The sequence below is a fragment of the Scyliorhinus canicula genome, chromosome 5 (genome assembly GCF_902713615.1).
Source record: "Scyliorhinus canicula chromosome 5, sScyCan1.1, whole genome shotgun sequence".
NCBI lineage: Eukaryota > Metazoa > Chordata > Chondrichthyes > Carcharhiniformes > Scyliorhinidae > Scyliorhinus > Scyliorhinus canicula.
Window position 1 is genome coordinate 96,108,499 of NC_052150.1, and position 21,862 is coordinate 96,130,360.

At 47.7% G+C, this 21,862-nt stretch overlaps 1 protein-coding gene across 2 annotated transcripts in view; it reads left to right on the top strand.

Annotated features, from left to right (window-relative positions):
• rapgef5a (Rap guanine nucleotide exchange factor (GEF) 5a) overlaps positions 1-21,862 on the top strand; it is a 282,740-nt gene that overhangs the window by 12,089 nt on the left and 248,789 nt on the right. For both annotated transcript variants that reach the window (XM_038797428.1, XM_038797429.1), the window contains exons 2-3: positions 15,499-15,555; positions 21,611-21,717. In XM_038797428.1, coding sequence (XP_038653356.1) covers positions 15,499-15,555; positions 21,611-21,717 — 164 coding nt within the window. The remainder of the gene's footprint in view (positions 1-15,498; positions 15,556-21,610; positions 21,718-21,862) is intronic.

The window sequence follows — 21,862 nt, forward strand, 5'->3', positions numbered from 1 at the left end:
TACATTTGTGTGTAGGAATATTCCCGGCTGGGTCACTGTCTGTGCGGAGTCTGCACGTCCTCCCCGTGTGTGCGTGGGTTTCCTCCGGGTGCTCCGGTTTCCTCCCACAGTCCAAAGATGTGCGGGTTAGGTAGATTGGCCGTGCTAAATTGCCCGTAGTGTCCTAAAAAGTAAGGTTAAGGGGGGTGGGGTTGTTGGGTTACGGGTATAGGGTGGATACGTGGGTTTGAGTAGGGTGATCATTGCTCGGCACAACATCGAGGGCCGAAGGGCCTGTTCTGTGCTGTACTGTTCTATGTTCTAATAATGGAAATACGTATTCTGAACTTCCATTCAGAACAGAAAGTGAAAACAAATAAAAATTTGAATTTAACTTAATTAACCCCAGTTATGGTGGTGCAATAGTGCCCTTTTAAATGGGGCCTATGGGGTACAAATGGACACTCCCCATTCAAATCATAGAATCCTACAGTGCAGAAATAGGCCATTTGGCCCCTCATGTTTGCACCAACTCTCCGAAAAACCATCTTACCCAGGCGCACGCCTTTACTCTATCCCCATAACCCCACCTAACCTTTTGGACACCTAGCAACAATTTAGCATGGCCAATACACCTAACCTGCACATGTTTGGACACTAAGTGAGGCACTAAGTTGGGTTACAGATGCTACAAAAGAGGAATACTGCCAATCTCTCTATTTCTGCACACCTGCAATCTTTATTTTATATTGCCTCGGCTCATTCTTCTTACCAAAATGCACCACTTCACAGTTCTCCGTATCAAGTTTCCTCTCCCACATGTCTGTCCTCTTGAACACTTTGGGCTGGATTTTTTCTCAACAGACCGAAAGCTTGAGTTGTGAAATTTCCCAACAAAGGGTCATCTGGACTCGAAACGTTAGCTCTTTTCTCTCCCTACAGTTGCTGCCCGACCAGCTGAGATTTTGCAGCATTTTCTCTTTGGTTTCAAATTCCAGCATCCACAGTAATTTGCTTTTAATAATAATCTTTATTGTCACAAGTAGGCTTACATTAACACTGCAATGAAGTTACTGTGAAAATCTCCTAGTCACTACATTTCGGGTACACAAAGGGAGAATTCAGAATGTCCAAATTACCTAACAGCATGTCTTTCAGGACTTGTAGGAGGCAATCGAAGCACCTGGAGGAAACCCACGCAGACATGGGGAGAACGTGCAGACTCCGCACAGACAATGACCCAAGACGGGATTCGAACCTGGGACACTGGCGCTGAGAAGCAGCAGTGCTAACCACTGTGCTACCGTGCCGAATACGAATGGGCAAGATTCTCCATTTCAGAGACTAAGGGCTGGATTCTCCGATTTTGAGGCGAAGTGCCAACGTCGGCTTGGGAACTGTGGCGTTTTACGACGCCAAAATCGGCGCCAAACCCTCACCGATCCTGGAACCGGTGAGGAGCTAGCAGCTGTGCCGGATAAAACTCCTGGCTCCCACGACAAACACGGCTGGCCCATGGCTGCGCATGCGCACAGCGACGACCTGCAGCGGTCGACGCCATGTAAAACATGGCGCCGGCCGCGCAGAACCTACTTGCCAAATACTGCCCCCGGCCACCCCCCACAAGTCCCCACCAGACCTCGTGGAAGCCCCCATGGCAAGCGGCATGGCTCTTTGCCAACTGTGGTGGTGCTGGACCCAATCCTCAGCTGCCACGCGGGTTCCCGACCGCTGAGACCACACGTCCCCTGCGTAGTTGTGAACTCTTCCCACTAGGGGTGGAGCATCGGTGGAGGGCCTTCCGATGACGTACCAACGTTGCTCCAAAGGCGTGCTCGCGTGAGGCGAGGACGCCATTTTGGGGGGGGTGGAGAATAGAAAACCGGTGTCAAACCGGTACTGCCCCCGATTTGGGCGTTGGAAGGGATTCTCTACCAGATCGGCGATTACAATATCGGCATCAGGCAACGGAGAATCCCGCACTAAGTGTTAACACCGGGTTCAGAATCGGTGCCATGTGGAACTCGAACGATTCCAATGAAAAATGGTGTTGGATTCACCGGGGTGGGGATTGGCACTCGAGAGGCTGACAAGTTGCAGCCGCATATCAACATTCCACAGCCCACACACACTCATCCCTGCAAATAAGATGGCACTGTGTACGCTAGAGCGTGCCCATCCCATTGATGGGACGGCTGGGGACAGAGGGTACCTTTGGGGGGGGGGGGGGGGGGGTACACCCGTACGACTTGTGGCACTAAGTTCACGGTGGGCAGTCAGCGGCATGCCCAGCTGCATGGCTGCCTTACAGGCTGCGGCAATGGTGTCCTTGCCCGTCCACTCAGACCTCACAGACCAACTACTGGCTGCCTTCTGCTACTCCCCCCCGACCCTGGCAGAAGACCCTGGCCAGCGGCACAACTGTCAGCAAACTATGGCGATGCTGGACACTTTTCGTACGCCCTCTCTCCCCCTCAAAAGCCACGGCACCTGTTTCCCGATATTTTGAAACACAAGTGTACCTCGCTGTCGGTAATTTCTCCTGGTGGAGCCAGAGTACCGTGGAGGCCCTGAAGAATACTGGATCAGGGCCGCTAATGATATGCCAACTATGCACGTGCAGAGGAGAATGCACTGACGTTGCTGTTGTGGCTCCGGAGCATGGCATTTTTTCAGGTGCCCAGAGCGGAGAATCCCACCCACTGTGCTTTGGACTCAATCAGAGATATACTTATAACTATTCTACAATAGGTTTTATGTTAATGTACATTAATCATATTAGGCGCTACTTACAACTAAGTCTTGGTTTTTAAAATAATCTTTATTGTCACAAGTAGGCTCACATCAACACTGCAATGAAGTTACTGTGAAAAGCCCCTAGTCGCCACATTCCGGTGCCTGTTCGGGTACACAGAGGGAGAATTCAGAATGTCCAGATTACCTAACAGCAGGGCAGCATTGTGGTGCAGTGGTTAGTGCTGCTGCCGAGGTCCCAGGTTCGATCCTGGCTCTGGGTCACTGTCTGTGTGGAGTTTGTATATTCTCCCCGTGTTTGCGTGGGTTTCGCCCCGAGAACCAAAGATGTGCAGGTTAGGTGAATTGGCCACGTTAAATTGCCCCTTAATTGGAAAAAATTAATTGGGTACTCTAAATTTTTTTAAAAAATTACCTTAGAGCATCGCTTTTGGGACTTGAGGGAGGAAACCGGAGCGCCCAGAGGAAACCCACACAGACACAGGGAGAACATGCAGATTCCACAGAGACAGTGACCCAAGCCGGGAATCGAACCTGGGACCCTGGAGTTGTGAAGCAACATTGCTAACCACTATGCTACCGTGCTGCCAGGCAAATGGATGTTGCTCTAACCTTGAACAAGGCATGTGTCACAGGAAATGTTTCTAAAGATCACAGTCATTTTAATTATTGTGACTGAAATTGCTCTGAAAAGTATGAAGTTATTTTTGTTCAAAGCAATTAGGAGATACTTCAGATTGACATTAATGCACTATCAAACTTTTAACAACAGTCAAATCGTTCAGCATGTTTCAAAATATTATTAATGTATGGACATGGCTGCATGTGCATTGACCAATAATGTAACCAGCATTTGTAAAAGAGTATTCAGTGCAAAACTGAGTAATTTTAACCTTTGCGAAAAACTGGATAGAAAAAGCAGGTACTTGCGACTGAAATTATTTTGGGGTGAAAATGTGAAGCATTCAGTTAATGTTAATAGATCCGGTTGCTGGCTGGTTTGGGGTGTGTGTGATGGAGTCTGGTAGTTTGATACAGATGTGAAATCGGCAGAGAGGATGAATAGGACTGACACTTCATCAGAGGAAATAGGACAATTAAACATTTGTATTACTGTTCGTTACGCCAAAGGGATACTGATATTAGTCACTAAAAATGATTTCTATCATTACACAAATAGGTACATGAATGTTGCACAGAGGGGGCCCAGGTGCATGTGCCTTTGTATAACATTGATAGGAAAAGCTCCACCCACTTTCTCTCAGGCTGGGGACAGAGTATGTAATTCAGGATGTTACTAACAATGTATCTAGGTTACTTACTGTCCAATCTATTTTTGGCATTTTAGACTCTAAGGAAAATTGAATGAGCATCTGAAATAATTTAAAGTGGTTAATTGTGAACCTGTTTTTTTTCCATTTAGCATTCATAATAAACACATGGAACTGTAATGAGAGATTCCAAATTGAAACAAACCTCTAAAAAATGAAATCTCCTTAGATTAGTTTTTATATAATTTGCAGGTTATGAGGAAAGAGAAGAGGATTGAGGTTATTTGAATAGCTCTTTCCAAGAGCTGGCATTGGCAGAAAGGACTGAATAGCCTCATTTTGTGAGATATCTGTAATAACCAACATGGGACATGCAGTGTGGGGATGATTGTTTCCCTGTGCTCCTCGGGAGTATGAGCTCCCACGCTAGGGGCGTGGTAGCAAACTTATACCTCTATAAAAGCTCGACCAGTGTGGAACCAACCGACAAGAGAGAGAGTACCCAGTGAGGTTGACCGAGCCTCACGTAAGAACTGTTGTAAAATAAATGTCTTTATTTTAATTTCACTGTGGGTTCCCCGCACCTTATTAAAATATCATTCAATGTGGGGGAAAGTTCATTCATGTAGTGCTTTAAAAGACTCTACACAGGCATTTGTTGATTCCCTTTTGGAAGACGGCAAGACCTGGACAACATTCAGACTTGCACAGATTTGTGCCAAGTAAATTCATGCCACACAAGTGTAAGCATGAGGGAGTCTAAATAGAATTTCACACTCCTCTTGACATTCAAGGACATGCCGAATCCCCATTATCAACACCCTGGGCATTACCATTATCCAGAAACATTACTCGACTAGCAATATATATACTGTGACTAAGTGCATGCCAGCGATTGGGCACTTAATGATATAATAATAATAATTGTTACAAGTAGGCTTACATTAACACTCCAATGAAGTTACTGTGAAAAGCCCATATAGCTTGTGGTGATATGATCTGCATACCTGTCTGCCATTGGGGCAGAACACCGGCTTACCATTGGCCCTGGTCGGTCATGTGCCTCTCGACCGATTGGCCGAGAGGCTGAGTTAACCACGCCTCCATTAATGAGGTATAAATGGACAAACGCCCGGCGATCGTCCATTCCATTGTAGACGATCGCAGAGCGATGGTCTAGTCTATTAAAGCCTGACTTTTGTAAAGCACTCGTCTCGCGTACAATTGATGGCGCATCAATTTAATAGACTAAGACTTTGAAGATGGAGTTCCGGATCAAGCCCGAATGCCTCCGCATCAGCCCGCAAACTCCGAACTCTGCAGAACTTTTCCAACTCTGGCTGACATGCCTCGAAGGGTTCCTAGCATCTACAACCACCCCCCCCACTGGGGCACAGAAATTGCACGGTATCGACGCCTACGCAATAATCAAAGAGGAAACAGATTTTGATGACGCAATACAAAAGCTAAAAGGACAATTCGTCAAACCAGTCAACAGGGTATTCGCCCGACATCTGCTGGCCACCAGAAAGCAGGTCCCCGGTGAGTCACTGAACCAATATTACCGGGCCCTCCATACCCTGGGGAGGAGTTGCTCCTGCGTAGCAGTCACGGCTACGGAGCACATGGAGCTACTGATCAGAGACGCTTACGTGGCTGGGATGCTGTCCCCCATTATCCGCCAGCGGATGCTGGAAAGAGACGACCTCAGCTTAACTGAGACACTGACTCTCTCCTCCTCTCTGGAGGTCGCGGATCAAAACGCCCGCTTCTATGACCCTAGCCAGGCCTCCTGGCACGTTTCACAACCACCACCCGCCGCTCCCGACCTCCCTCAGGCCTGTGCCACGGGACACCCCGACAAGTCCACGGGGCCCCGCTGCTACTTTTGCGGGTTCGCGAAACACCCTCGCCCGCGCTGCCCAGCCCGTTCCGCCCTCTGTAAGAGCTGCGGGAAGAAGGGCCACTACTCCACAGTCTGCCAGGCCAAAACGCTAGCTGCGGCGTTTCTGGACGCCACGCAGCACTCTCCCCCCCGCCCCCGGGCCCCGGAGCCCGACCTGCGCGTCTCTCTCTCTCCTCCGGGCCTCCCGACTCGCGCCCCGCCGGCCGACCAGCACACCTCTCCAGGCCCTCCCGGCCCCGATCTGCCCACCTCGCGAGCCTCTATGGCGCATCATAGCTCACCTGACAACTCGCCAAAATCTTTCCACCATGTACAAGGCACAAGTAATGAGAGTGAGGGAATATACTCTCGACTTTCTTGGATAAGTTAAGCTCTAATAACATTCTGGATGCTTGACAGCATTCAGGGCAAAGCAGTCCACCTGATTGCCCAATCCATTACCTTAAATATTTGCTGTCTCCATCACTAGCACAATGTGCAGCATGGACAATCTACAAGAATGCACTGCAGCAACTAGCCAAATTGTCTTCAACAGAACCTCACAAATCTTTACCATCTAGATGCGCAAGGGCAACAGGTGCCTGGCAATACCACCACTGGGGTTTGCCAACAAGTCACACACCACCCTGACTTAGAAAAATGCTGCCATTCCATCACTGCTGGTCAGTCAAAATCCTTCATATTGGTGTTGTAATTGTACTTTCATCACATGGAATGCAGTACAAGCTGATAGCGTACGACCACTTCTCAAGTACAATGTAATGCTATTTCTCCAGTAATCCTGGTTGGTCTAAGTTCCTCCCTTCATTTTGGCCCTTAATTTTCTACTATTCTTGGGATATAAGTTATGTTCCCTACCATGAAGATATTCTGGTCAATATCTCTGCCATTTCCATTTTCCTCACTATTTATTTCCCAGTTTCATCCTCTAAATGATCAACATTTTCTTCAGCTACTCTCTTCATTTTTATTTACTTGTTGAAACTCTTCCTGCCTATTTTTCTAGAACAAAGAACAAAGAAAGGTACAGCACAGGAACAGGCCCTTTGGCCCTCCAAGCCTGCGCTGACCGTGCTGCCCATCTAACCTAAAACCTTTTACACTTCTGGGGCTCGTATTCTTCTATTCCCATGCTATCCATATATTTGTCAAGATGCCCCTTAAACATCACTATCGTACCTGCTTCCACCAAATCCTCCAGCAGCGAGTTCCAGGCATCCGTTACCCTCTATGTAAACAACTTGCCTCACACATTTGCTCGAACATTTGCCCCTCACACCTTAAACCTACGTCCCCCAGTAATTGACTTCCACCCTGGGAAAAAGCTTCTGTTTATCCATCTGTCCATGCCACTCATAATTTTGTACACTTCTATGAGGTCCCCCCTCAACCTCTGACTTCCCATTGAGAACAACCGAGTTTATCCAACCTCTCCTCATAGCTAATGCCATTCATACCAGGGAACATGCTCGTAAATCTCTTCTGTACCCTCTCCAAAGCCTTCACATCCTTCTGGCAGTGTGGCAAGCAGAATTGTTCTTTTAAGAGTACCCATTATATATTTTTTTCCTATTAAGGGGCAATTTTAGCATTGCCAATCCACCTAACCTGTACATCTTTGGGTTGTGAGGGTGAACCCCACGCAGACACGGGGAGAATGTACCAACTCCACAGGGACACTGCCGGGATTCGAACCCGGGTCCATTGTGCAACTTGCCGCCCTGTGTGCCGACCAGAATTGATCATTATGTTCCAAGTGTGGCCGAACTAAGTTCGATAGAGCTGCAGCATGACTTGCCAATTTTTATACGCAATGCCCCGTCCGATGAAGGCAAGCCTTCTTGACTACCTTCTCCACCTGCACTGCCACTTTAAGCGACCTGTGAACCTGTACACCCAGATCCCTCTGCCTGTCAATACTCTGAAGGATTCTGCTATTTACTGTATATTTCCGCCTGTATTAGACCTTCCAAAATGCATTACCTCACATTTGTCTGGATTAAACTCCATCTGCCATCTCTCCTCCCAAGTCTCTAACCGATCTATATCCTGCTGTATCCTCTGATAGTCCACACCGCTATCTGCAAATTCACCAACCTTGTGTGCAATGAAATCCTTGCTAATGGACTCCAACAACTTCCCTACTACCGGCGTTAGACTCACTGGTCTATAGTTCCCTCTTTTCTCTCCACCCCCACAATATTTAAACATTGCTTGAAAACCTCACCGATGCAAAGCCCTGGCCTGGGGTGACCCCAACCTGGACCTCTCCAGTCTCCCAAGCAACCCAACCCCCTGAAGTTTGCCCCCCCCCCCCTCCCATGAGCACTGGGGCAGCAGCTCCAGTGCCCTTGAACTGCATGCCGGTAAATGGAAAGGGCTACTAACCTCCTCACTTCCCCTCAGTAGCCATTGCGCCAGCTTCCCGTTTTGTAAAGGAGTACTAAGTGACATCCACGTGACTTCCTGAGGGGAGTCAGGTAACTCCCGGAAGGCCACTGCATTCAACTTCAATCTCATTAATGAGATTGAAATGAATGCATTCTCCCCATTTTTGGACGAGATCCAGATCTTGCCATCGGGAGTGGGCTGGATCAATTGCAAAATGGTTCACTCCCAGTGCGAATGATGATTTGGACCTCTCCCGTTATTTACCTGGCATGCCCAGATCAGCATCAGGCACAACATGATGGGAAAATCACGCCCAAGGTATCAGCAACCATGCGTCAAGTGTTAGTCAAAGTTCGGGTCTCAATTCAATCATTCGGAATGAACTTTTTCATACCAAAGTCTTCTCTGTTGCAGAACAGAGACATCGGCTGGGATTCTCCGAAATCCCGGCCAAGTGTTGAGGCTGGCGTCAAATACGGCGCGAGCGACACTGGCGTCAAAGGGCCTCCAGCCTCGGCATTCACCCCTTCCTAGGGTGCTAAAGCGGCGTTGGTGTGCTGTGCGTTGCTCAGGCGCCAGCGCAGGTCCGCGCATGTGCACCATAGCCATCTCCGCGTTGCCCATGGGCAACATGCAGAGCCCTACAGGGGCCCGGCGCAGAGGAACATAAGCCCACCCCCGGAATGAGCCAGCCCGCCGATAGGTTGCCCCTGATCGCGGGCCTGGCTACCGTGGAGGCCCACCCCAGAGTTGCCTCCCCCCCCCCCCCCAACCAGGACGGCCCCCGCAGCCAGAATGCTGAGGTCCCACCGGGTCGGACCATATGTAAACGACAGCGACGGGACTCAGCGGAACTCAGCGCGCATTCGGCCCGTCAAGCGTGGAGAATCGTCGGAGGGGGCGCTTTCAACAGCCCCCGCCCTATGCCGCAGCGACCACGCCGGCACGATTGCTGCCGATTCTCCGGTCACCGGAGAATTGGCAGCCCGGCGTTGGAGCGGCATGGCGCGATTCACGCGAATCTCTGGAGAATCCCGGCCATGATGATTAATAGTTTTATTAAAAGAGTGGAGCAAAGAAATTAGTATGAATACCATCAGCATCTATATGACCAATATTAGCAATTTTGACCTGTAAAATGCACTGCATTGCAAAATGATATAGTTAATGTAGGAGTTTGCTGCAGTTTATGAAAAATGAACTACTGAGTAGGGTGCAGAACATATTATAAAGTGTGAAAAAGTTACGTCAGGAAGGATACAGGTGGCTTATTTTATCACTGACCATGGATGTTTAAAATGGAAAAGCATTATTATTACTTACTCTGCTGAGATGCTGCAACGCACCTTATTGTAAAATACACCTAAAAACACAAGTACGCTACCATAAAGTATTTTCCAGACTTTTAAAACATTGCTCTGCATTCTGCACACGTGACTATTATATGAATTAAACATATCTCATGGGAACAAAGTACCAGCCTAAATTGTACAGAGGATATGGCAAGAGGAATGGTGGTTTACAAAGATAAACCATTTATGTTGCTGCCAACATAATTCTTACATTTATGACCTTTATGAATGATCAGCTACTCAATGGTTTATTTTCATGAAACAAGGCATATTTGCCACCTAATTTTCTCAGTACTATTTTTTCTTAGTAAGTATTTCCTGTAATCTTTCCAAGCTTCTTCAGTGTCGTGCTGCACTTGTCACTATCAGCTTCCACTGAGACAGAATGATCGTATTGTTCATTCTCAGTAGTGCTCGATTGGTGGGTGTACCTGACAGAATGTCAGAACGATGTACACAAACCTTTCCCCAGGAGTAAGGTGTTGCTTTCACAGGAGCTCACACATTTTAGCATCGGCACAATTTGGTCAAATTGCTAACAATTGGTATACTTGGGAATAGGGTTGAGAGTCCAATGGCAGGGAGTAAGGTGCACTTAAAGGTAAATTAGGTTCAATACACTTACTCACCCTCTGAATCATCACTGAAAGTCTTAAATGTGACAGACATATTCAGGTCAATCTTAACTGCCTCCAACAGGCAGGAATGGGGCTGCAGAACTCGATAAATTACAGAAGTGTACTTATCATCTCATTTCTATCTGTCAATTTGCTTATATTGCCATTTTATTCAAGGCCATCATTAATTACACAGCTCAAGCATCTGCCTGAAGAAGTTGGTAGATTCATTACAAGTCTCAAATCAGCGTTCACGTTCTTTTTCAATGTAACTATTGGACGTAGCACGAAGTGCTGACCCTCCCCCAATATACTGGAAGTATTCGTGGACTTGTGAGGAGACCTACTTTCCAACTCCCTGGGGTTATTTTGTTGGCTGAGTGAATACTTGATAGCCACATTAACACCTAGCTTATTCCCAAACAATTGGTTGTTTTTAGGAGATGGTGTCAGGACAAGCACGAGTCAATAACATATCATGTAGCCTCCTTCATGGGAGCTTGGAGGCAATTTTAAATGTCAATCAGCCTTTTAAAGAACCTTTGGGTGGCCATTCCTGAACATGCTGTTGAAAATCATCCACACCCCTTTCCTCTTGCCCCCAACATCTTTATTCTTCCAGGAGGATCATTAAGCCCAGGGGCAGTTAACTCAGAGTCAATTTTGTCAGTTTTCTGAGCAACAGTAAGTCAGGAGGGGACATGATGGCACAGTGGTTAGCATTGCTCCCTGATAGCGCCAAGGACCCGGGTTCGATTCCGACCTTAGGTGAATGTGTGGAATTTGCAAATTCTTCCCTTGTCTGCGTGGGTTTCCTCCAGATGCTCCAGTTTCCTTCACCGTCTAAAGATGTGCAGGTTAGGTGGATCAGCCATGCTAAATTGCCCCTTGGTGTCCAAACGTTAGGTGGGATTACAGGTCAGTACAGACTTGATGGGCTGAATAACCTGCTGTCCTGTGGGGAATCTATTATTCTAGGAGGTATTGTTTCATGAGAGCAGTTGTCAAAGACCTTTGCAGCGTCTGAGAACAAAAGGCACAAGAACCAGATCCTTTAATTTTATAATTTCAGGTTTTTCAGACTGCAGTTATGTTAATCTGCCATCCATATCTGAATTGATGATTGGAGTCCTCTTAATTAAAGCTACTTTATAGAATCATAGAATTCTATGAATCTTACGACGTTCTCCATTAATTTTTTTAAATGAAAATATTTTTATTTGTTTTTTAACATTTTATACATAAAACAAAACAACCAACGAAAAGAATAACAAAAGAACTCCCCACCCGATCAACCCCCATATAACTTGACAAATAACCCCACCCCCCCCAACACCCCTCCCCACCCCCCCCCCCCCCCCCCCACCCCCCCCTTGACAGTTGACAGTAGCCAATGCTTTAAAGTGACGAGTAAGTAGACTCTTATGGAACACTCAATCACCTCCCTCAAGGTGAACTTCACCTTCTCAAGACACAGGAACTCCATCAGGTCCCAAAGCCACACAGGGGATTGAGCTCCAAATCCAAGTGCCGGAATCATCGGGAAACCTTCCTTGCAAAATCCCGCATGTGCATATAACAAAGGCCTCCCCTCATGGAATCTCAAACTTCTCTATCAATTCCATTAAGTTCAAAAACTGCCCTTCCAAGAATAGATCCTTCATTTCTGCTATGTGCTGCTCCTCCCAACCCCGAAAACTAGCATCCAAACTTGCTGGCTCAAACACATGGGCGCGATTCTCCCAGCCCCGCGCTGGGCCGGAGAATCACTGCAACCGCGTCACGACGCCCCGACGCCGGTGCGCGATTCTCCGAGGTGCGGAGAATCGCCGTCATTTGCGCCGGCGCGTTTGGCGCGGCGCTAGTCACGGGCGGGTGTACAAGGCCGGGCCGTCGCTTCTCCGGCCCAGATGGGCCGAGCGGAAAAAGCAGAGTCCCGCCGGCTCCGTCCACACCTGGTCGCTGCCGCCGGGAACTCTGCGCGAAGGGTCGGGGGGGGGAGACTGTGGGGGTGGGGGGGGAGGGGGGCTCCGTCCCTGGGGGGGGCGTCCAATGGGGTCTGGCCCGCGATTGGGGCCCACCAATCAGCGGGCCGGCCTTTCCTCCCCCCCCCGGGCTTACTTTGTTGCGCGCCCGGCCCCAGAACCCCCACGCCACCCCCACGGCGCGTTCCATAAAGCCACCGCGCATGCGCGGGCTGGCGCATTGCCACTGCGCATGTGTGGGTTGGCACGTCGCCACTGTGCATGCGCGGGTTGGCGCCACCCCCAGTGCACACCAGGAAGTGAGGCTGGAGCGAATTCGCGCCGTCATGAAACGCGATGGCGTTCACGACGGCGCGGGCACTCTGTCCCGTGATCAAAGAATCGCGCCCGAGATTCTCTCGGATCAGCATCAGCCTTGACCCCACCCCTAAGTAAAAATGCTGCTGAAATTACCTGCATGTCTTCAGTGCGGCCACCACACCAGACTACCGAATATTTCCCTGGGGCAAATGGAAGCAGTGCCGTTGCCAGCACCTGCAACCCGACCCCCTACAAGAGCCTGCCTCAATCCTCACCCACAAAGCCACTGGCTCCCTCCCCCAGCCCTGCACCTTCTCCATGTTTGCTGCCCAATAATAACGTAGCAGATTTGGCAGGTCCAAACTCCCTGCCTGTCACCCTCTCTGAAGCATGTCTTCTGAATCCTCACTCCCTTACCTGCCCAGATAAATGACAAAATCAACAATTCCACCCTCACAAAAAATGCTTTTGGCAAGAAGACAGGTAAACACAAATAAAAATAAAAGCCATGGCAAATATCCAGCTTTACCGCCTTCCTGGCCTGCCAATGATAGGGGGAGGCTGTCCCACCTCAACAAATCCTGCCCACCAGGCTTCTAAAATTCAATTTTTGGAACCGGGCACAATCTCGAGCCACTTACACCCCCAGTTACCTGAAGTGAATAGTTTCCACACGAAACGGCAATCACCCCCAAGCCAGCTCCCGTCCCCGGCGGGGAGACCAAAAACACCCGCTCTTCTCCAAATTCAATTTATGTCCTGAAAAAGCCCCAAATTACTGAAGCAACCTTATTATATCCCCCACCATGGGAACCAGGAGGCAAGAGTGACTGCCCTTCACATTAAGGGAGCATTTGACCGAGTATGGCATCAAGGAGCCCTAGCTGAACTGGGAATGTCGATGGAAATCAGGGGGGGAAACTCTCCACTGGTTGGAGTCATACCTGACACAAAGGAAGATGGTTGCGGTGGTTGGAGGTCAATCATCTCAGTTCCAGGTCATCACTGCAGGAGCTCCTCAGGGTAGTGTCATAGGCCCAACCATCGTCAGCTGCTTCGTCAATTACCTCCCTTCCATTAGAGGGACAGAAGTGGAGATGTTCGCGGATGATTGCACAAGTTTCAGCACTATTCGCAGTTCCTCAGATAATGAAGCAGTCCATGTTCAAATGCAGCAAGACTTATACAATATCCAGGCTTGCGCTGACAAGTGGCAAGTTATATTCACGCCACACTAGTGCCAGACAATGGCCATCTCCTACATGAGAGGATATAACCATCGCTCCCTGACATTCAATGGCACTACCTTCGCTAAATGCCCCCTAATCAACATCCTGGGGATTACCATTGATCAGAAGTCAAAGACGAGGAATCCTATGGCGAGTAACTCGCCACGTGATCCCGAAAGCCTGTCCACCATATACAAGGCACAAGTCAGGAGTGTAATGGAATACTCTCCACTTGCCTGAATAAGTGCAGCTCCAACAACGCTCAAGAAGCTTGTCTCCATCCAGGACAAAGCAACCCGTTTGATTGCTCGCCCTTCCACATAGTGTACCATCTGCAAGATACACTCACCAAGGTTCCTTAGGCAACACCTTCCAAACCCATGATCACTACCATCTAGAAGGACAAGAGCAGCAGACAACTTGGAACCCCACCATCTGGAGGTTCCCCTCCAAGTCACTCACCACCCTGATTTGGAAATATATCGCCATTCCTTCACTGTCGCTGGGGCAACATCCTGGAACTATATCCTTAACAGCACAGTGGGTGTACCTACACCTTAAGGATTGCAGCGGTTCAAGAAGGCAACTCACCACCACCATCTGAAGGGCGACTAGGGATGGGCAATAAATGTTGGCCAAACCAGCAATGCCCACATCCTGTAAATGAATTTTAAAAATACAACAAAAGATCATCAGCATACAGGAACGCCCAATGCTCCATGCAGCACCACCCCTTATTATCCCCCTCCAAATATCCAAGCTCCTCAAAGCAATGGTCAGGAGTTCCATTGTTAACGCAATCAAAAGGGGGGGGACAAGGGACACCCCTGCTTTGTTCCGCTACGCAGCTGAAAAGATCCCGAGTTCACCTCATTCACATGTACAATTGCCTTTGGCTCTGTAAAAGCAATTTGATCCACGCCACAACTGAGGCTCAATCCCAAACCGCTCCAACACCGCAAAAAAAATGATTTCACTCTAATTGATCAATTGCCTTCTCTGCATCCAGTGCCATCACCACCTCTGCTCCCCATCTTCTGATCGGGAGAGAACCACATTTAAGAGCTGCACATTCGAGGCCAACTGCCTACCCTTTACAAACACTGTGGGTTTAGCTTACTTGGCTAGTTAGCCAGTTTGTGATGCAGGGCAAAACCCTGCACAGGATTAGAGGAGTGATAATATCTCAGAGGGTTGGGGGGGCTGCAGGAGGTGACAGAAATAGGGAGGGGAAAGACCAAGGAAGGATTTGAAAATGAGGATGAGAATTTTAAAATCATGACATTGCTTGATCAGGAACTAGCAGAGGTTCAGCGAGCACATTGGTGTTAATTGAAAGGGATTTGGTGCAAGTTAGGGCACAAGCATAAGAGTTTTGGGTAACTCAAATTTACAGAAAGTAGAATGTGGGAAACCAGAAAGGAATGTGTTGTGAAAGTTAAGGGAACAAAAGCATGAAAGAGGCTTTCAACAGCATGGGAGCAGAGGCAGGCGCAAAGTCAGGTGATGCTACTGTGGTGGAAATAGGTAGTTTCAGCAATGACATGACTATGTAGTTGGAAACTCAATCCATGCTCATTGGCTGCATGGAGATCCAGCCTGAGCCATGACATCATTCTAACTAACTGTTGATAGATTCTGTCATTGGCCAGAATAACAGTTAGAGATTTTCTTTTTCTGGTACACAATAACGATGGTTACATTATTTCATCAGGAGATGGCCAACTTGGAAAAGAATGCTGATAATCATCTATCAAATTCCAGAAGAGAGGTAAGAATCATACCGAGGTTAACAGAAGAAGGCCCCTTGGTTCATAGTTGATGTGCCAAGGAGTACAGGGGGATGACCAAGAAGTGGCAGTTGACTATTGCAACTGGCAAGGTTTGGTACAATTAGTGTAAAGAAAAAAAAATCTGCTTTTGGGCAGCATGGTAGCACAGTGGTTAGCACAGTTGCTTCACAGCTCCAGGGTCCCAGGTTCGATTCCGGGCTTGGGTCACTGTCTGTGCGGAATCTGCACATTCTCCCTGTGTCTGCGTGGGTTTCCTCCGGGTGCTCCAGTTTCCTTCCACAGTCCAAAGATTTGCAGATGAGGTGGATTGGCTGTGCTAAATTGCCCTTAGTGTCCAAAAAAGGTTAGATGGGGTTATGGGGACAGGGTGGACATGTGGGCTTAGGTAGGATGCTCTTTACAAGGGCCGGTCAGATTCAATGGGCCGAATGACCTCCTTCTGCACTGTAAATTCTATGATTCTCTGATTAACTGACAGGTTTGTTTTGGTTAAGTACACAATTATCTGACTAGTGGGCACTAATTTTAATGGAGAATTGTGATTCTCAAAGTTATTTAAATTCTGAATTGGAGTAACTGGATGCAGTGCAACTCTCATTTGCAAGAGTTTTCAGACGCAGCATTTCTAATGGAAACTGGCTCCCAAATTGTTTTATGTATTATAGCCAAATTCATGGCATAGAACATAGAACATAGAACAGTACAGCACAGAACAGGCCCTTCGGCCCTCGATGTTGTGCCGAACAATGATCACCCTACTTATACCCACGTAACCCGTATACCCATAACCCAACAATCCCCCCATTAGCCTTACACTACGGGCAATTTAGCATGGCCAATCCACCTAACTCGCACATCTTTGGACTGTGGGAGGAAACCGGAGCACCCGGAGGAAACCCACGCACACACGGGGAGGACGTGCAGACTCCACACAGACAGTGACCCAGCCGGGAATCGAACCTGGGACCCTGGAGCTGTGAAGCATTGATGCTAACTGTTTAGATATAGAGAAATACAGCACAGAACAGGCCCTTCGGCCCACGATGTTGCGCCAAACTTTTGTCCTAGGTTAATCATAGAATTTTGGACAATTTTTCATGGCCAATCCACCCAACCTGCACATCTTTGGACTGTGGGAGGAAACCGGAGTACCCGGAGGAAACACACGCAGTCACGGGGAGGATGTGCAGACTCCACACAGACAGTGACCCAAGTCGAAATCGAACTTGGGACCCTGGAGCTGTGAAGCAATTGTGCTATCCACAATGCTACCGTGCTGCCCTTAAGAAGTTAACCTACACTCCCTTATTCTACCCTAATCCAAGTACCTATCCAATAGCCGCTTGAAGGTCCATAAATTTTCCGACTCAACTACTACCACAGGCAGTGCATTCCATGCCCCCACTACTCTCTGGGTAAAGAACCTACCTCTGACATCCCCTCTATATCTTCCACCATTTATCTTAAATTTATGTCCCCTTGTAATGGTGTGTTCCACCCGGGGAAAAAGTCTCTGACTGTCTACTCTATCTATTCCCCTGATCATCTTATAAACCTCTATCAAATCGCCCCTCATCCTTCTCCGTTCTAATGAGAAAAGGCCTAGCACCCTCAACCTTTCCTCGTATGACCTACTCTCCATTCCAGGCAACATCCTGGTAAATCTCCTTTGCACCTTTTCCAAAGCTTCCACATCCTTCCTAAAATGAGGTGACCAGAACTGCACACAGTACTCCAAATGTGGCCTGACCAAGGTTTTGTACAGCTGCATCATCACCTCACGGCTCTTAAATTCAATCCCTCTGCTAATGAACGCTAGCACACCATAGGCCTTCTTCACAGCTCTATCCACTTGAGTGGCAACTTTCAAAGAACTATGAACATAGACCCCAAGATCTCTCTGCTCCTCCACATTGCCAAGAACCCTACCGTTAACCCTGTATTCCGCATTCAGATTTGTCCTTCCAAAATGGACAACCTCACACTTGTCAGGGTTAAACTCCATCTGCCACTTCTCAGCCCAGCTCTGCATTCTATCTATGTCTCTTTGAAGCCGACAACAGCCCTCCTCACTATCCACAACTCCACCAATCTTCGTATCATCTGCAAATTTACTGACCCACCCTTCAACTCCCTCATCCAAGTCGTTAATGAAAATCACAAACAGCAGAGGACCCAGAACTGATCCCTGCGGTACGCCACTGATAACTGGGCTCCAGGCTGAATATTTGCCATCCACCACAACTCTCTGTCTTCTATCGGTTAGCCAGTTTGTTATCCAACTGGCCAAATTTCCCACTATCCCATGCCTCCTTACTTTCTGCATAAGCCTACCATGGGGAACCTTATCAAATGCCTTACTAAAATCCATGTACACTACATCCACTGCTTTACCTTCATCCACATGCTTGGTCACCTCCTCAAAGAATTCAATAAGACTTGTAAGGCAAGACCTACCCCTCACAAATCCGTGCTGACTATCCCTAATCAAGCAATGCCTTTCCAGATGCTCAGAAATCCTATCCCTCACTACCCTTTCCATTACTTTGCCTTTGATGCAATTAGTGATGAGTTTGGCCTCATTCATATGCCTTACTTTCAGGTTTTATGTTTTTCCTTAATTTGAACCAAAAAGTGTTCGTTGAAATCATCTGTAAGCAAATGTGGTTTTGTTAATTCAGAAACAGAAGAGGCTGAGGTAGAAATTGGTATGCATTACTGATTTTCGGGTGCAAAACTGGTGTGAAGTATTCCAGCTTAACAATGAGCTGGCCTTTGAAAGACCTGTCCAATTTTGTCCCACAGCCCAAGCTTTTCCCCATGACCCAAATCAGTATTTTTCAAATACATGTCCCATACCCTTTGGAAAGTTCTTATGGAATCTGATTCTACCACCATTTCAGGTAGTGCATTCCTGATCATAACAAAGCGTGGCGTGAAATAATGTCTCCTCATTCCAGTTGTTTTGCCAATTATTTTAAACCAATGACTGTTGCTTATCAACCCACTTGCCAGAGGAAACCATTCTACCCCAGCCTTATTGAAAAAAACCCACTTATTTTCTGGCGGGTGACTAGCTTCTGTTTACATGTTCCATCTAACCCTTTCATAATTTTGAATACCTTGAGTAGATCTTCCCTTAACCTTCTCTCTAAGGGCTTGACATCCTTCCTGAAGTGTGCTGCCCAGCATTGTAGAATCATAGAATTTGCAGTGCAGAAGGAGGCCATTTGGCCCATCGAGTCTGCCCCAACCCTTGGAAAGAGCAAAGTACCCTATGTACCCTATGCTCCAGCTGATAAGAACCCTAAAGATTTAGGATCACACCACTGTTTTTGTACTCAATGCCTCTATTTACAGAGCTAAGTATCCCAATACTTTTCCAACTGTCTCAACAACTTTCCCTGTCACCTTTAAAGATTTGTGAATGTACCTTATGTCCTACTCACAATAGAACTATATCTGTAATACAGTTGTTCCCCCCAAAGTACATTGTTTCACGTTTTTCAATAAGGTTGGGGTAGAACTGTTTCTTCTGGCAACTGGGTTGATAAGGGGTGACCTGACAGAGGTCTGCAAGATTATGAGGGGCATGGATAGCGTGGATCTTTCCCAGGGTGGAGGGGGTCAGTCACCAGGGGGCATAGGTTTAAGGTCCCTGGGCAAAGTTTAGTGGAGATGTGTGAGGCAGGACTTTTTACACAGAGGATGGTGAGTGTCTGGAACACGTTGCTAGGGGAGGCTGTGGAAGCAGATACATTAATGGCGTTCAAAAGGCAACTCGACAATACATGGATAGGATGGGTATAGAGGGATGCAGCACTGGGAGGTGCTAAGGGTTTTGGCCAAGGGTGGTATCATGACCAGTACAGGCTTGGAGGGCCGAATGGCCTGTTCCTGTGCTGTATTGTTTTCACCATTCCACATTAAATCACGTCTGCCCATCTCTGTCCTCCCTGAGCTCTGCCACTATCATGTTCACAAGGGCCGAATCTTCTGAGGAGTTGCACTCGGATTGCCATTCTGTTCCTGTTTGCTTACCCTGCACTGGAGCTCCATGTTTCTCACGTGGAAATCCGAATTAGGCTTCTTGAGAAATATGGAGCATATCTGCTCCTTTCTTCATAGTGTAGGAGTGTAGGGAGAAGCCAAGTCACGCCCCCTTATTTCAGCACTAGCTGTGGTATACTGATAAGCTTTAATGTCCCAAAACCACTTTGACTATCTACAGAGAGAAACTAAGTATGTAAGGTAAGTGGGTGAGTGAGTCGGGTGACAGGTGGGTGAGTGAGGGGAGTAAGATGCATTAGGAAATCGGATGGTTGTCAGGGTGTGTGGGGAGTAGTCAGGTGGTGGTCAGAGAGGCAGTTGGGAGTCAGGAGGGTAATCGGGTGGTCGGAGGTAGGGGGTGTAGTCGGGGTTGGGATGATCGGGGATGGTTCGGGAGGGTCGGGTGGTAGTTGGGGTTAGTCGGATGGTCGGGGGTAGTCGGAGGGTCAAGGGGTAGTCAGGGTGTTGGGAGATTAGTCAGGTGGTGTTATTCAAGTCAGGAGGTGGTCAGGTGGGGGGATAGTCAGGTGGAGGGGGGTAGTCATGGGATCGGATGGTAATTGGTGTTTGTGGTGAATGTGATTCACACCGGATTATAATTTGTATATACATTTGCCTATATTGTAAATGCAGTTGCACTACCTGACCACCAGGGGGAGTAGCTCTGGGAATGCTCGAGAATTGTACTGGGCTTCTCCCTTGGTTCCGCCCAGGACTCCTCCCCCTGTAGCTGCTGTATAAAGATCAGTGCCACATGGTCAGCCGGCCAGTTCACCGAAAGTTCAATGGCTAACCGGCTGGCTCTGTTGTGAGTATATTAAAACCACTATTCTAATCCTACAAGCACGTGTCCGTAGAATTGTTGGTTCCAACAGTGTTCCAGTGGGGTTTTAGGAGAAGGCGTTAGTACATAGTTACCCAAGAATTTTCACTGGATTTAATCCTTCTAATTTCAAGTCAGAACCATCGGAAGTCTCAGACTCGAGTTCAGAGTTTTGGAGGGTTGCAGATGCAGGATAATTGCCCATCGGATGTTGAAACTTCCCAGGCAATTGCCACAAAGGCCTACATAGAATATAGAACATACAGTGCAGAAGAGGCCATTTGGCCCATCAAGTCTGCACCAACCCACTTAAGCCCTCACTTCCACCCTATCCCAATAACCCAATAACCCCTCCTAACCTTTTTGGACACTAAGGGGAATTTATCATGGCCAATCCACTTAACCTGAATATCTTTGGCCTGTGGGAGGAAACCGGAGTACCCGGGGCAAACCCACGCAGACACGAGGAGAACATGCAGACTCCACACAGACAGTGACCCAGCAGGGAATCGAACCTGGGACCCTGGAGCTGTGAAGCCACAGTGCTAACCACTATGCTACCATGCTGCCCATGGGACCTCGGAGAGGTACGTTGGGACATCTGAGCGGTCCCCCTGTGCATCTTTCGGGGTACTTCCGGAGTATGACCATCCAGAGAACAGAAGACTTGGGGCCATGTTACGGAGTTTTGTATCATCCATAAGCATTGAAATTATACTCCCTAGAATGTCTAGGCATGTATGTATAGCAATGGTCCTTACATGAGGAACACATTGTATACTTGACACTTCTGTCTTCACAAAATGAAAGACGTTGGCAACCATCAATCAATAGCTGCATTCTCATCAATTGCTCCCCCGTGGAATGTCATTCACCTATCTGTACGTGACATAGGAGACAGAAGGTGGCCATCGCTTCAGTGTTTCCTGCCTAAAGGAGGCTAAAGTCCTTATGCACCAAAGAATGTGGCTCCACTCATCAAAAGAAATTGCAGTGTGCAGATGTTTACATATCCGGGACTTGCTGGGGCAGGGGCTGTAATTATTTTATATAATTAAGGCTTAGCGGATTTCTGAAACATATTAGATACCTTTTATTGTTGATGTAGTGGCGAGTTAAGTTCTGGTGCCAAAACAAATTCTTTCTTTCCTCTGTCATAGATATATTCCGAGACCATTTGTTGTGCAGGGCGAGCACTAAGAAATAACTTTGTAACACAGGCACCTCATCTCGTAAAAGATCGAGTGACCAACAAAGGCAAATACAAGTATGTAAAAACTAAAATCAGCCTATGGAAGTGGTTGTGAAGATCACAATTAATATTTGGTAATATTTTATTTGAACAAAATGCACTAAATACATTTCACACATTTTAGTAGCATCTGCAATAGAAGAAAGAATAATTACAACAA